At 41.3% G+C, this 12,736-nt stretch overlaps 1 protein-coding gene across 1 annotated transcript in view; it reads left to right on the top strand.

The window, feature by feature from the left end:
- The window catches only part of IDO2 (indoleamine 2,3-dioxygenase 2), a 78,438-nt gene extending 66,313 nt beyond the window's left edge, over positions 1 to 12,125 (top strand). Inside the window, exons 9-11 of the mRNA XM_025394787.1 lie at positions 2,556 to 2,607; positions 9,763 to 9,911; positions 11,767 to 12,125. Of these exons, the coding sequence (XP_025250572.1) occupies positions 2,556 to 2,607; positions 9,763 to 9,911; positions 11,767 to 12,122 (557 nt within the window). The 3' untranslated portion in view covers positions 12,123 to 12,125. The remainder of the gene's footprint in view (positions 1 to 2,555; positions 2,608 to 9,762; positions 9,912 to 11,766) is intronic.
- Positions 12,126 to 12,736: the final 611 nt, after the last annotated feature.

Consider the following 12,736-nt stretch of genomic DNA (forward strand, 5'->3'; position numbering starts at 1 on the left):
AACTAAACTAAACTAAACTAAACTAAACTAAACTAAACTAAACTAAAATAAAAATCTATTTCGGAAATTTTGCTCAAATTTTATTAAATGTCTACATTAATTTAGAGAAAAATGACATGATTTTGATATTCTATTTAATATTTCTGTATTATGAATAAGGCAAGTAGAGAGGCAGAGAATAGCATAAAATAGTAACTAAAATTCCTGGGTGAACCACCTCAAATCATTTCTTCATATTGCTGAATATTCTTCTTTTGTCCCATGCCCTGAAATATATCCAGACAGAGAACTCTTCTCTTCAATACATTTCTTCTTTTAGATATTTGTATTGAGTTTTCCTGCCCATGAATATGGTATAAGAGAATATATCCCTTTGGGAGGCCGAGGTGGATGGATCACCTGAGGTCAGGAGTTTGAGACCAGCCTGGCCAACATGGCAAAATCCCATCTCTACTAAAAACACAGTGATTAGCCAGGCATGGTGACATATGCCTGTAGTCCCAGCTACTCAGGAGGCTGAGGCAGGAGAATTACTTGAACCTAGGAGGTGGAGGTTGCAGTGAACTGAGATCATCATGCCTCTGCATTGCAGCCTGGGTGACAGAGCAAGACTCCGTCTCAAAAAAAAATTTAAAAAAGAAAATATATCCTTTCATTTACTAGTTTTTTCTTCAATTTCTTTCAAGCTAAGGGGCTTACCTATCTTCTGCTTTATTCATAGTTACTTGATATTTTTGTTTCTAATAAATATGGTATCTTTTGATTTTACTGCCTCTTACCTGTTCATTGCCAGTTTCAAAAATGATATTGATATTTGAATATTAACCTTAAATCTAGCACCTTGGTAAATACTATTATTCATTCTAATAATTATTAGTAGATCCTATGCATTTTCTATTTATAAATTATGTTGTTTGAGTGGAATGCTTTGCTTCTTCATTTATAAAATTTACAACTTTTATCTCTTTTTAGTATTTTTTTCTTATTCTCCTGGCTAGGACCTCTAACACAGTATTGAGTGGAAGTGCTGATCTTTGTTTAGTTTCACATTTAAAGAAAAGGTTGTTTTTAATATCTCACTGTTAAGCATAATATGCACTGTAGGCTTTCTGTGGATTCCTTTTATCCATTTAAGAACATCTCCTCTTATTCCTAATTAGCTGAAGTTTTCTGCGTGTTTGTTTTAATCGTAAATGGATTTCTTACATCTACTGAAGCCATTTTACATAAAAGATATTTCACACCTATTGAAATGGTCATTTCATTTTTCCTCCTTTAATATGTTAAGTTGGGCAAAATATTAAAGTATTGCCAGTCATTCTGCTTCAGCAAAAAGTAGTAGTTTTTTTAGCAGTTTTGGTGAAAAGAGAGCATCAAATAAGAAAGACATAGAAGTAGGACCCAGTAAAAATCTAGTGCATGGGGCATTGCCACATGTGAGCATACAGAATGTGGTACCACCAAGGAGCATCTGGAGGGCTGGAGGCTGAAGGAAGATGAGTCACCCAGGCTTGTGGACACTTCAGAGAAATTAGGGAGCAGGAAGAAGAAATAGGATCAAAGACTATGTATGATGGTTGGAAAAGGAAGTTGATGGTATGGAGATGTTATCATTTGGGTCTCACATAAAGATGTAGATAGATAGATGATAGATAGATAGATAGATAGATAGATAGATAATAAGTAGATGTTATTATTTAGTCCTCACATAACAGATGTAGATAGATAGATTAGATAGATGATAGATAGATAGATAGATAGATAGATAGATAGATAGATAGATAGATAGATTAGATAGATAGATAGATATCTCAGAAACAGAGACACAGACAGAGATCTCAGTAAGATAGGCATATGCCAGGTGACAGAATTCAGAGGTGTCCCGCTACGTGAAAACAATAGAACAACCTTCAAAAGTTGATGAAAAGAAATTTAGTACAAATAAGAGGGCAGGCTTCCTTACATACAAGTTAATAAACTGGAAGAATCAGTTATCCCCAAACACTGGAATAGATCAAAAACAGTTGTTTATATTAATGAAGGCAGCTAAACATGAAGGTGAGCGAACCTGTCTCTGACCTAGTGTGGCAATCCCTGGGCAAGGGACACTTGCTCCGCTCCTGTGTCCTTTGCTGAATATTCAGACCTTCAGTTCAGCATCGGTGAATTTAGTTTTCATCTCTTGTGAAAGCCTTGAGAGTGGTGATTCTCTCTGCTTTTCTTCTCCTCCCTTCCCTCATTTTCTCAAACATCGCCTTTTTAAAATATGAAATTTTAAAAGATGGCCTTGATCTCTTTTTTGTTGTTATTAAGTACAGAGAAAGGAAGAACCACAAATAGAAAAGGGCAGCATGTGGAATAGTTTAGAAGTTCTGGGAGCACCCATGAGGGCAACTGCAGAAGAGAACATTCTATCCCCCATTGTTGCAGCTTTCATTCCAGGTCTGTGCATATCAGATAGGGAAGGAGCTCCTGGAGAGCAGCAGGGTCCATGCACATGTAACCAACTGCTTTATTTGCCTGTAGCAAAGTTCACATTTTGATTGCTTTTCCAGATCATGTAGATCCAGACATATTTTATTCAGTCATCCGGATCTTTCTCTCTGGGTAAGTATAGTTCACTTGTTTTCCTGTGTGAAGTCTCTGTAGCATTGACTGAATGTGTAAGGGGAGAAAGAGACAGAAGCTTCCTAGCATAAGAAACATACCAAGTGACCCTTGCTAGGGATCCACTCTCAGGTAAAAGAAGTGGGATACTATCTGCACTACAAATAACACTGAGGGCTAAATAGTTCCTTTCAAACTGTTTGCTCCTAGGCAATCTAGATCCATTTATATTCACTTTTCTTAGAATTATAGCTCAATGACAGAAGGAGAAGAAAAACACAGTGTGTCACTCACACAGTTCTATCACTTACATCTACTTTTTCCTCTTGTTATTAAGGCAGGTAGAGGGGTGGGGAGTGTAGTATAGGGTTGGATAGCATCGAAGCTTTCTTCTAAAGTTCCTGGAAGAGCTACGCTATGGTTTGAATGAATGTGTCCCTCCAAAATTAATATGTTAAAAACTAATTATGATGATGAGGTATTTGAAGGTGCGGCCTCTGGGAGGTGATTATGTCTCCTCTGAGAGGAGAAAACAATCCCCATGCGTGGAACTAATGCCCTTATAAAGGGGCTGGATGGAGCTCATTTGGCCCTTTTTGCTCCTTTTTTTTCAATTCCCTGTCCCTTCCACTATGTGAGGACACAGGACTTGAGGCATTACCTTGGAAGTGGAGACCAGGCCCTCACCAGACACTGAACTTGCCAGCACCTTGGTCTTGGACTTCCCAGCCTCCAGAACTGTGAGAAATACATTTCTGTTATGGGTAGTCTCCAACTCAATATGGTTTGACTTACCATTTTTTGACTTTATGTTGGTGCAAAAGCATACATATTCCGTAGAAACTACTTTGAGTACCCATATGACCATTCTGTTTTTCACATTCGGTACAGTATTTAATAAATTCCATAACATATTCAACATGTTGACATACATAAGCTTTGTATTAGGTGACTTTGCCCAACTGTGGGCTAATGTAAGTGTTCTGAGTGCATTTAAAGGCAGCTAAGGTGTTTGGTTGGTCAGATGTATTAAACGCATTTTTGCCTTATGATATTTTCAACTTACAATGGGTTTATCAGGATGTAACCTACTGTGAGTTAAGGAACATCTATATTTACAAATTACCCAGTCTAATGTATTTTGTTGTAGCAACAGGAACAGACTAAGACACTACCCCAAACCATTTGTTTCATATTTTCTCAGAAATATGAAACATGGCTTAAGATTTGTCACATGGCTTAAGATTTCTCCACAGAGAGAACTCTGCTATTATTTTATTTTATTTTATTTTTGAGACAGAGTCTTGCTCTTTTCACCCAGGCTGGAGTGCAGTGGCACCATCTTGGCTCATGGCAACCTCTGCCTCCTGGGTTCAAACAACTCTCCTGCCTCAGCCTCCCAAGTAGCTGGGATTACAGGTGGCTGTCACCAAGCCTGGCTAATTTTTGTATTTTTAGTAGAGATGGAGTTTTGTCATGTTAGTCAGGCTGGTCTCGAACTCCTGAACTCAGGTGATCTGCCTGCCTTGGCCTCCCAAAGTGTTGGGATTACAGGCGTAAGCCACCACGCCTGGTCGATAACTCTACTTTTAGATACTTGCTTTGCTTAAACAAATTAGCCATTCCTTCCTTGGCATGTTTTAATCAGATTGCCTTCCTATTAACTTTGGAAATTAAGAGTTTTTGGTTTGTTTTTGTTTAATTTTTAAACAGTGAAAAATGAAAGGTGGAGGCAATCGCTGGATGAGGTGAATATGTCAAATAGATATCATCTAGTGGGCCATCTTATTAACTAGGAGATACCTGAAATGCTATCAATGGAAATAATCTGAAGCTGTGTCTGGATACAGCAAGGGACATGCAAATGCTAAAAATCTACTGTATTACATTGGTGAAAGGAAAGAGTAGCAACACATACTAAGTATTTTCTCCAGATTGGATGGGTTTGACTTGTGAAGCACTTCAAACAGAGTCCAGCCTGAGAGAGAGTGGGGGTGGAATCCTCCTTGTAGCGGGTACAGAGTGGAAGCAAAAAGATTTCCAAGACTGAGAGTAATGGGTGCATGGTTTATGGGGAAAAGGGAAAACAAAAAGAAGGGTGCAGAAATGGAGCTGAGAGTGTACTTAGTATTTAGACTTTCTCTGTATACCTTTGAAGGATTAGAAAAAGAAAAATGGACCATTTTTAAAAATGTCCTGCTACCACATAGTGGCCTTATACTATAGATGCAGAAACAGACTGGCACTTAGGAAGCACCTAATTCTGGAAAATCCCTTTGTGCTTCACATTGCTCTCTAAATCTATACGTTTTTCCTTGTTACACAACAATTTACCACAAAGTTAGTAGCTTAAAACAATATGCCTTCATCGCTCCACAATTCTGTAAGTCAGAATCACAGGCAAGCTCAACTGACTTTTCCATTTAGGGTCTCAAAAGGCCAAAGTCAATTTATCTGTTGGGCTGGGCTCTTAACTGAAGATCTGGGGAAGAATTCCCTTCAAAACTCATTTAGGTTGTTTTCAGAATTCAGTGTTTTGTGGTTCCAGAACTAAGATCTGTTTCTTTGCTGGCTGTCAGACAGGAGCTGCTCTCAGCTTCTTGAGGCATCCAGTACTCCTTGTCGTGTGGTTTCTTCCATCTCCGTATTGGCACGTTTTTTTTTTTTTTTTTAAGACAGAGTCGTGCAGTGGCACGATCTCGGCTCACCACAACTCCGCCTCCCGGGTTCAAGTGATTCTCCTGCCTCAGCCTCCCGAGTAGCTGGGATTACAGACACCCGCCACCAGCCCGGCTGTATTTTTTGTAGAGACGGGGTCTCACCATGTGGGCTAGGCTAGTCTCAAACTCCTGACCTCAAGTGATCTGCCCACCTTGGCCTCCCAAAGTGCTGGGATTACAGGCATGAGCCACCAGACCCGGCCTTTTTGCTTGCTTTTTAAAAAACATTTTTATTTAGGAGAATGGAGATATTTCATGTGTAGATGACACATATTCATTCTTTTTAGCTTTAGTTTCCACTCACATTAAATTTCTTGAGGAAGTTATTAGCCCTTGCAAAAAAACCATCTCATTTTTTTCCTACCAAAACTTCCCGTTTTCTTGGGGTTGCTACAAGAAAGGTTAAAAATAATCATGCCTACAGATATTTGAAAGGAAAATGGTTCCTCTTTTTTCCCAGTAGCAGCTTGTGCCTGAGAACGTATGGGAGCAATATTTGGATTGCTCAAAGAAACACCCTTTCCCTTCCTCAGACTAGAATTGCAAGCTAGAGAACAGGAGTTTTGAAAGTAGATGTGCTTCTTTTATCTTTTTGGACTTTCATGCTGATATTTGCTCTGTCACCTTCAATGTGACATCTCTTCAGAGCGAGGCACTGAAAACAGATTGATTAATGTCCCTTGACCATTTGAGACACTGGATGGCTCTTTTAAGCTGGCCACGTTCTTTCAAGAACTATGCTTGGGTCTACATATTCTGGCTATATAATACATACTTATAGGATGCTATTTTTAAATCATTCATTTATCACATATTGAGTGCCTACTCCATGTCAGTTCTAGGTGCTGGGAATAGAGCAGTAAAACCAACCCTCAACTTGGCCCCTCTGGAGCTTACATTTCCATGGTGAGGGATGAACAATTAATACACAAGTAAATCTAATAAAAGCATCATACAATATACATTACAACGATAAGCACAGTGAAGAAATGGAAAGCAGGATAGAGTGTATTAGGGACTGTTGAATACAGTGGCCAAATTTTCTTGTTTATTGTGGTCCAAGAGTGCCACAACCCTCTATGACATTTGAGCAGATACCTGGAGGAAGTGAGGGAGTGAGTCGCAAGAAGGAATGGCAAGTGCAATGTCCCTGAGGTGGGAGCATGTTGGTCATGGTGGAAGAGATGCAGGAAGCCAGCAGGACTGCAAAACTCAGGGGAGAATGAGAAAGAGTGAGGTGACAGTAGAGACCGGATCATGTAGAGCTTTGTCAGCTTCTCTTCTGAGTAAGATGGACAACATTGACACGTTTTGAAAAGAATAACAATGTGATCTGCCTTCAGTTGCAAATCATCTCTGTATTGACTGAGTAGGAAACAGACTCCAAGAATTAAGATGGAAACAGGGAAAATATTTAAGAAGCTATCACTACAATCCAGGGTGGTGGCTTGTACTAGGGTACAAGGGCTAAAAGTGTTGAAAAGTGATCAGATTGTGGATATGTACTGAAATCAAAGTTAATGGAAAGATGTGAGTCAAAGATAATTTGCAGGTTTTGGGGGCCTGGTTCACTGAAAGAACAGAGACATCATTTACTCCAATGAGGAAGACCATAGGAGAAGCAGGTTTAGCAAACAAGAAAGGAAATCAGGAGATCAGTTTAGGGACACTTTCATATAAAGTAGGCAGTTGGATATATGGGTCCGGAATATGGGGGAGAGGTCCAGCTATAGGTGTAAATAGCTTTTTACATTTCTAAATAGTCAGGATATAGGCTTTGTTTTTTCTTTTTATAGGACAGAGTCTTGCTCTGTCACCCAGGCTGGAGTGCAGTGGCACAATCTTGGCTCACTGCAACCTCTGCCTCTGGGTTCGAGCGATTCTCCTGCTTCAGCCTCCTGAGTAGCTGGGACTACAGGTGTGCACCTCCATGCCAGGCTAATTTTTATATTTTTAATGGAAATGGGGTTTCACCATGTTGACCAGTCTGGTGTCAAACTCCTGACCTCGAGTGATCTCCCCACCTGGGTCTCCCAAAGTGCTGGGATTACAGGCGTGAGCCACCCCATCCAGCTGGGATATAGTTGTTTTCTAAATCTATGAGGCTAGATAAAACCATTTGGAAATTGAGAGTAGTGAGCAGTCCATGGACTGACCCTTTGAGAGTGCAACATTTAGCAGTACTCAAGATGGGAAGGAGCTAGTGAAAGAGCCCCGAATAACTACATAAGACCATCAACCGGATTACAAAGAAAAACCCGAACAAGTGTGCCCATGTATCACCCAATAGCAGTTATGTCTTTCATATTTCTTCCCCATAAAATGTTCATCAACTTTATTGGACCAGGGTCTTAACGGACAAGTCACAAAACCTCTCTGGAGCCTATTTTGTTTTTCAACAGCTGTAGGAAGCAAATATAAATTGGGAAAACAAAGGCTCAGAAAGATTTGTACAAAGTTAAACAGTAATGAAAAGGGAGCCGGGATTCCCATTCACTCTAAAAATTATGATAAAATGGCTAGTATTCATTGAATGCTTAACATGTTCCAGGCCCTGGGCAAGTATTATTTTAATTAGTTCTCACAATAATCCAATAAGGTAGATACTAATTTTCTCAGATGAGAAAGCTGAGGCTCAGAGAGGTTAATTAACTAAGCCAAGGCTCACTATTAATAAATAGCAAAGCTAAAATTAAATTCCATATCTGATAGAGGTAGAGGCCTTACTCCTAATAGCTGCAGCCTGTCAGGACCTGGCAGTAGTAACCTCTCCTTTCCTCTTCCTGCCATTCCCCTGCACTCTTTCTGTACCACATCTCTTTTCAGACTGATGGTGCCCGAGTTACGAAGGCCACCGTGCTATTTACCCAGTGAAAGCCGTAGCACAGCCAACCCAAGGAGCCCCCAGTGACAACAACCTGGCTCCCTACAGCACTTCCAGCCTCAGAGCAGTATTTGGAAAATATCACGAACAGCAAACATGGCAGTCTGTCTGTGGCTTTTGTATGTGTATATGGTGTGTGCGTGTGTCCCTTCTCTTGAGCAAAATGACGTTCAGAATTACAGAAAAATGGTGCCACATCAATGTAAATCTGTTATTTAAACTCATAACAAAGAAAGTAACTTGTTTCTGGCTATAGGAGGAAAAGACGATATTCCTTAGTAAAAATGGAAATCCACATATGAGGTTCTTGTAGAAATGAAGATGGAAAATTGCAAGTTTGGGGATCAAGTTCTGTTTCTATCATCCTTTAACAGTATGATCCTGGAACCTTAATTGCTTTAAGTCTTTGTTAGTTATCTATGAAATGAAGTATTTAAAAAAAAACCCAAAAACCTCTCCTGATCTACACACAAGAAGTCAAATGAGAAAATGAATGCGAAGATGCTTTATAAACTATACAGCATGGTAGGTGCAAATGTGACATGAGCTTGTTCTTGTTTTGGACTCATTATAAAGTCATGCCCACACACTCTGTGATTGTTCAAGACTATGCAAAGTCAGACACAGGAAAATGAGTAAAACAGATGGAGGCATAAAGAGGGGGAACTCAGAGAAAACAGTGAAGAACAGGAATCAGAGAGACAAAGGAGAGGAAAGGTGGGGAGGAGAAGAGAGGGAAGGGAAGGGAGGAGAGAACAGCTGCTTCGTGGAGCATGGCCGGCAGCCCAGTCCCAGCCTTTCTGCATGTCCCTGACTTCAGCCTCTGGTAAGGCACAGGCTTGCTCTGTGCTTCCTGCTGTTACTCTTCTCATCCATCCTTATTATCAATACCTGTGGTCAACAAAGTATTTGATAAAGGCATCCTCAAAGTCAGGTAACATCTGTACATTACAGATTACAAAGTTAGGTAATATCCAGCATTGATAGTTTATTGTGATGACTTGTTAACAATTATCACTGTTTCAGGGAAGGGCAAAGGGGTGTGTGTGTGTGTGTGTGTGTGTGTGTTTTCATTTGTGTGTATCCATGTATGCAATTGTGGGTTTTTGTGTATATTTGTGAGGCTCTTTACTTGGCAGAGTTATAAGTGTCTGGTCATCAAGGTTGAGATTAGCGAAGGAAGTGAAGAAGATTTTTCCAGAGCCCCTGAAATGTTCCTGTTGAGCAGCACTGAGGACATCTTTATAACCGAGTATTTGCAATAAATATGTCATGGGACCAGTGCTACAAACTCCTCTCTAAATAGCCTTTACTTCTCTGGAATAACCCTTTAGATGAGGAAGAACAGGGCTATGAATTTATAGCTTGTTATGAAGCTGGAGTGAAGATGATGCTATAGTACTTATCCTACAAAGATACCCCCAATCCCTCACCCTAAAATTACCATTGAAATCATTTTCCCTTTCTCCTTCACTCTCAGTTTCCATGTCAGAAAATGTACCATTACCTACCTGCGCTCCTTTCTTCTCTCTCACTTTTACTCTTGCTTAGATGGAAAGATAACCCAGCAATGCCTGCAGGGCTGATGTATGAAGGAGTTTCCAAAGAGCCCCTGAAATACTCGGGCGGGAGTGCAGCTCAGAGCACAGTGCTTCATGCCTTTGATGAGTTCTTAGGCATTCGTCACAGCAAGGAAAGTGGTAAGTCAGACATTTTGTTTTCCCTTAAGAGGAGAGGGTGGAAGAGAAGAGGGGTTTTTGTTTTTTTTTTTAACCAATTGATAAAACCAAATATAAATTAAAATGTCATGAAGTTTATACTTCTCTAAATCAGCCAAGAAACCACATGACTGCCAATGTTTTTGTGTCAAGTCAATTAATATTGGAATATCAGATCTCAGCTTGATCTTGGGTTTTACTTCCAAATCTTAAAACGTTGCTCTGTTTCCAACTGTTCACTATCACTTTGGTTTGGATCTTTAGAAACTAGCTTCCTTTTTCTGAAATGGGGGAGAGATGTAGAGTTTGAAGGCTATGAGCCTGGGCCAGCTGGAAACAGGTCTAGGCTCTTCCGAGAAAGTCCTTCCCCACAAAATGGTGCAACCTCTAGCCAAATCTACTTATACTAGCAGAGGGATCTATCACCCTGGAAGCTTGAAATTGCTCATTTTCTTACCTGCCAGGATCAAGTTAAGTTTTTAACAGTTGCAAACAAGACACTTCATACTATGGAGTTTTCAAGTTGGATTAGAAGAAAAAGAATCACCAGAACTTAGTGTCATAGATTCAAGTTGGTTCTTTAGAACTGTGATAATTTTTCATGGATTTTGGCATTTGGTGATGTCAGTGGTTGATTTACTTACCATGCATACTATTAAACCCATAATGAATTTCCTATAAATATCTATTGATTTGATTTTTTTTTTTTTTTTTTTTTTTTTTGAGACAGAGTCTCGCTCTGCCGCCCAGGCTGGAGTGCAGTGGCGTGATCTTGGCTCACTGCAAGCTCCGCCTCCCGGGTTCATGCCATTCTCCTGCCTCAGCCTCCCAAGTAGCTGGGACTACAGGCGCCCGCCACCTCGTCCGGCTAGTTTTTTTGTATTTTTTAGTAGAGACGGGGTTTCACCGTGTCAGCCAGGATGGTCTCGATCTCCTGACCTCGTGATCCGCCCGTCTCGGCCTCCCAAAGTGCTGGGATTACAGGCTTGAGCCACCGTGCTCGGCCTGATTTGATTTTTAAACCATTTGGCTTCAAGAGGCTGTTACTAACACAGTGACTCATTCTTTATCTTTTTTGCCTTCACAGACTCTGTATAACTTTCTCCTTTTCTTATGCTCCCTCCAAAACAAAGCACTGAGGAAAACAAAATTCACCAGAGTATTCAGCTAGTCAGTTCAAGGGTTTGTGTCCTACATTTGAAGATACTCCTCATAGCAGCTACCAACTGGATACTTCGTTTACATTTGTTATCTAGTAAATATTTATACATTGGCAAATAAATCTAGTGCCAACTCTGTCATCTGAGATGTGCTTACTTTGTTTCCTCTTCTCCATCTCCTGTCAACAGTTAGAAATATGCATTTGAGTATGTGAAGTCTGCAAACGAAAGGGCCAAGGTAGATTTGAATTAGAACACCAGCAACAGTTTCTGGTGCATTCCTGTCTGAAAAAGCAGACAAGATTGGGTACCACCGTGGCTCACACCTGTAATCCCAACACTTTGGAAGCCTGAGGTGGGGGGATCGCTTGCACCCAGGAATTCAAGACAAGCCTGGGCAACATAGCAAGGGCCCGTCTTTACTAAACTAAATACAAAAAATATTAACTGGGTGTGGTGGCGCACACCTGTAGTTTCAGCTACTCAGCAGACTGAGGTGGGAGGATCACTTGAACTCAGGGGCAGAGGTGGCAGTAAGCTGAGATCACACCACTGCACTCCAGTCTGGTGACAGAGCAAGACCCTATCTTGAGAAAAAAAAAAAAGAAGAAGAAGCAGATGAGCTCTGCTATATTTCCATGTGGAGCTATGACATTATGTTGTATTGTTTCTTTCAGCTGACTTTCTGTACCGAATGAGGGATTACATGCCTCCTTCCCATAAGGCCTTCATAGAAGACATCCACTCGGCACCTTCCCTGAGGGACTACGTCCTGTCCTCTGGACAGGACCACTTGCTGACAGCCTATAACCAGTGTGTGCAGGCCCTGGTAGACCTGCGGAGCTATCACATCACCATGGTCACCAGATACCTCATCACAGCTGCGGCCAAGGCAAAGCGTGGGAAGCCAAACCATCTCCCAGGGCCTCCTCAGGCTTTAGAAGACAGGGGCACAGGTGGAACTGCAGTTATGAGCTTCCTTAAGAGTGTCAGGGATAAGACCTTGGAGTCAATCCTTCACCCACATGGTTAGGAGAATGCGCTCTCCCCAGCAATGCAGAGCCCCCATGGAGGGCAGGTGGGCCTGGAGAATGAGGGTCAGGGTTCTGCCTGGGATCATCCAGGAAGGATCTCAGCCCTATTCATGTTCCTGCTCTACAGAGCACCATAATCTCCTTGTCGAGAACTGTTGACTTCACAAAGGAGAGTTGATGTGGCCAAGACTTTCCTTCTCTACCTGATCACTGCTTAACAGCAAGTATCATGGATACTTCCTCATGCAGAACCCCCCAGAGGAGTGACTGTACCCCATTCTCTTCGCCAAGTAATAGAAAACCAATCTGAATTTCAAAAATCAGATAAAATTGCCCGGGGATACATTACCTACTGATTTCCTTAAAAAACAAATTCACAAGCCTGTAATCCCAGCACTTTGGGAGGCCGAGACGGGCGGATCACGAGGTCAGGAGATCGAGACCATCCTGGCTAACATGGTGAAACCCCGTCTCTACTAAAAAATACAAAAAACTAGCCGGGCGAGGTGGCGGGCACCTGTAGTCCCAGCTACTCGGGAGGCTGAGGCAGGAGAATGGCGTAAACCCGGGAGGCGGAGCTTGCAGTGAGCTGAGATCCGGCCACTGCACTCCA

The sequence above is a fragment of the Theropithecus gelada genome, chromosome 8 (genome assembly GCF_003255815.1).
Source record: "Theropithecus gelada isolate Dixy chromosome 8, Tgel_1.0, whole genome shotgun sequence".
NCBI classification, from domain to species: domain Eukaryota; kingdom Metazoa; phylum Chordata; class Mammalia; order Primates; family Cercopithecidae; genus Theropithecus; species Theropithecus gelada.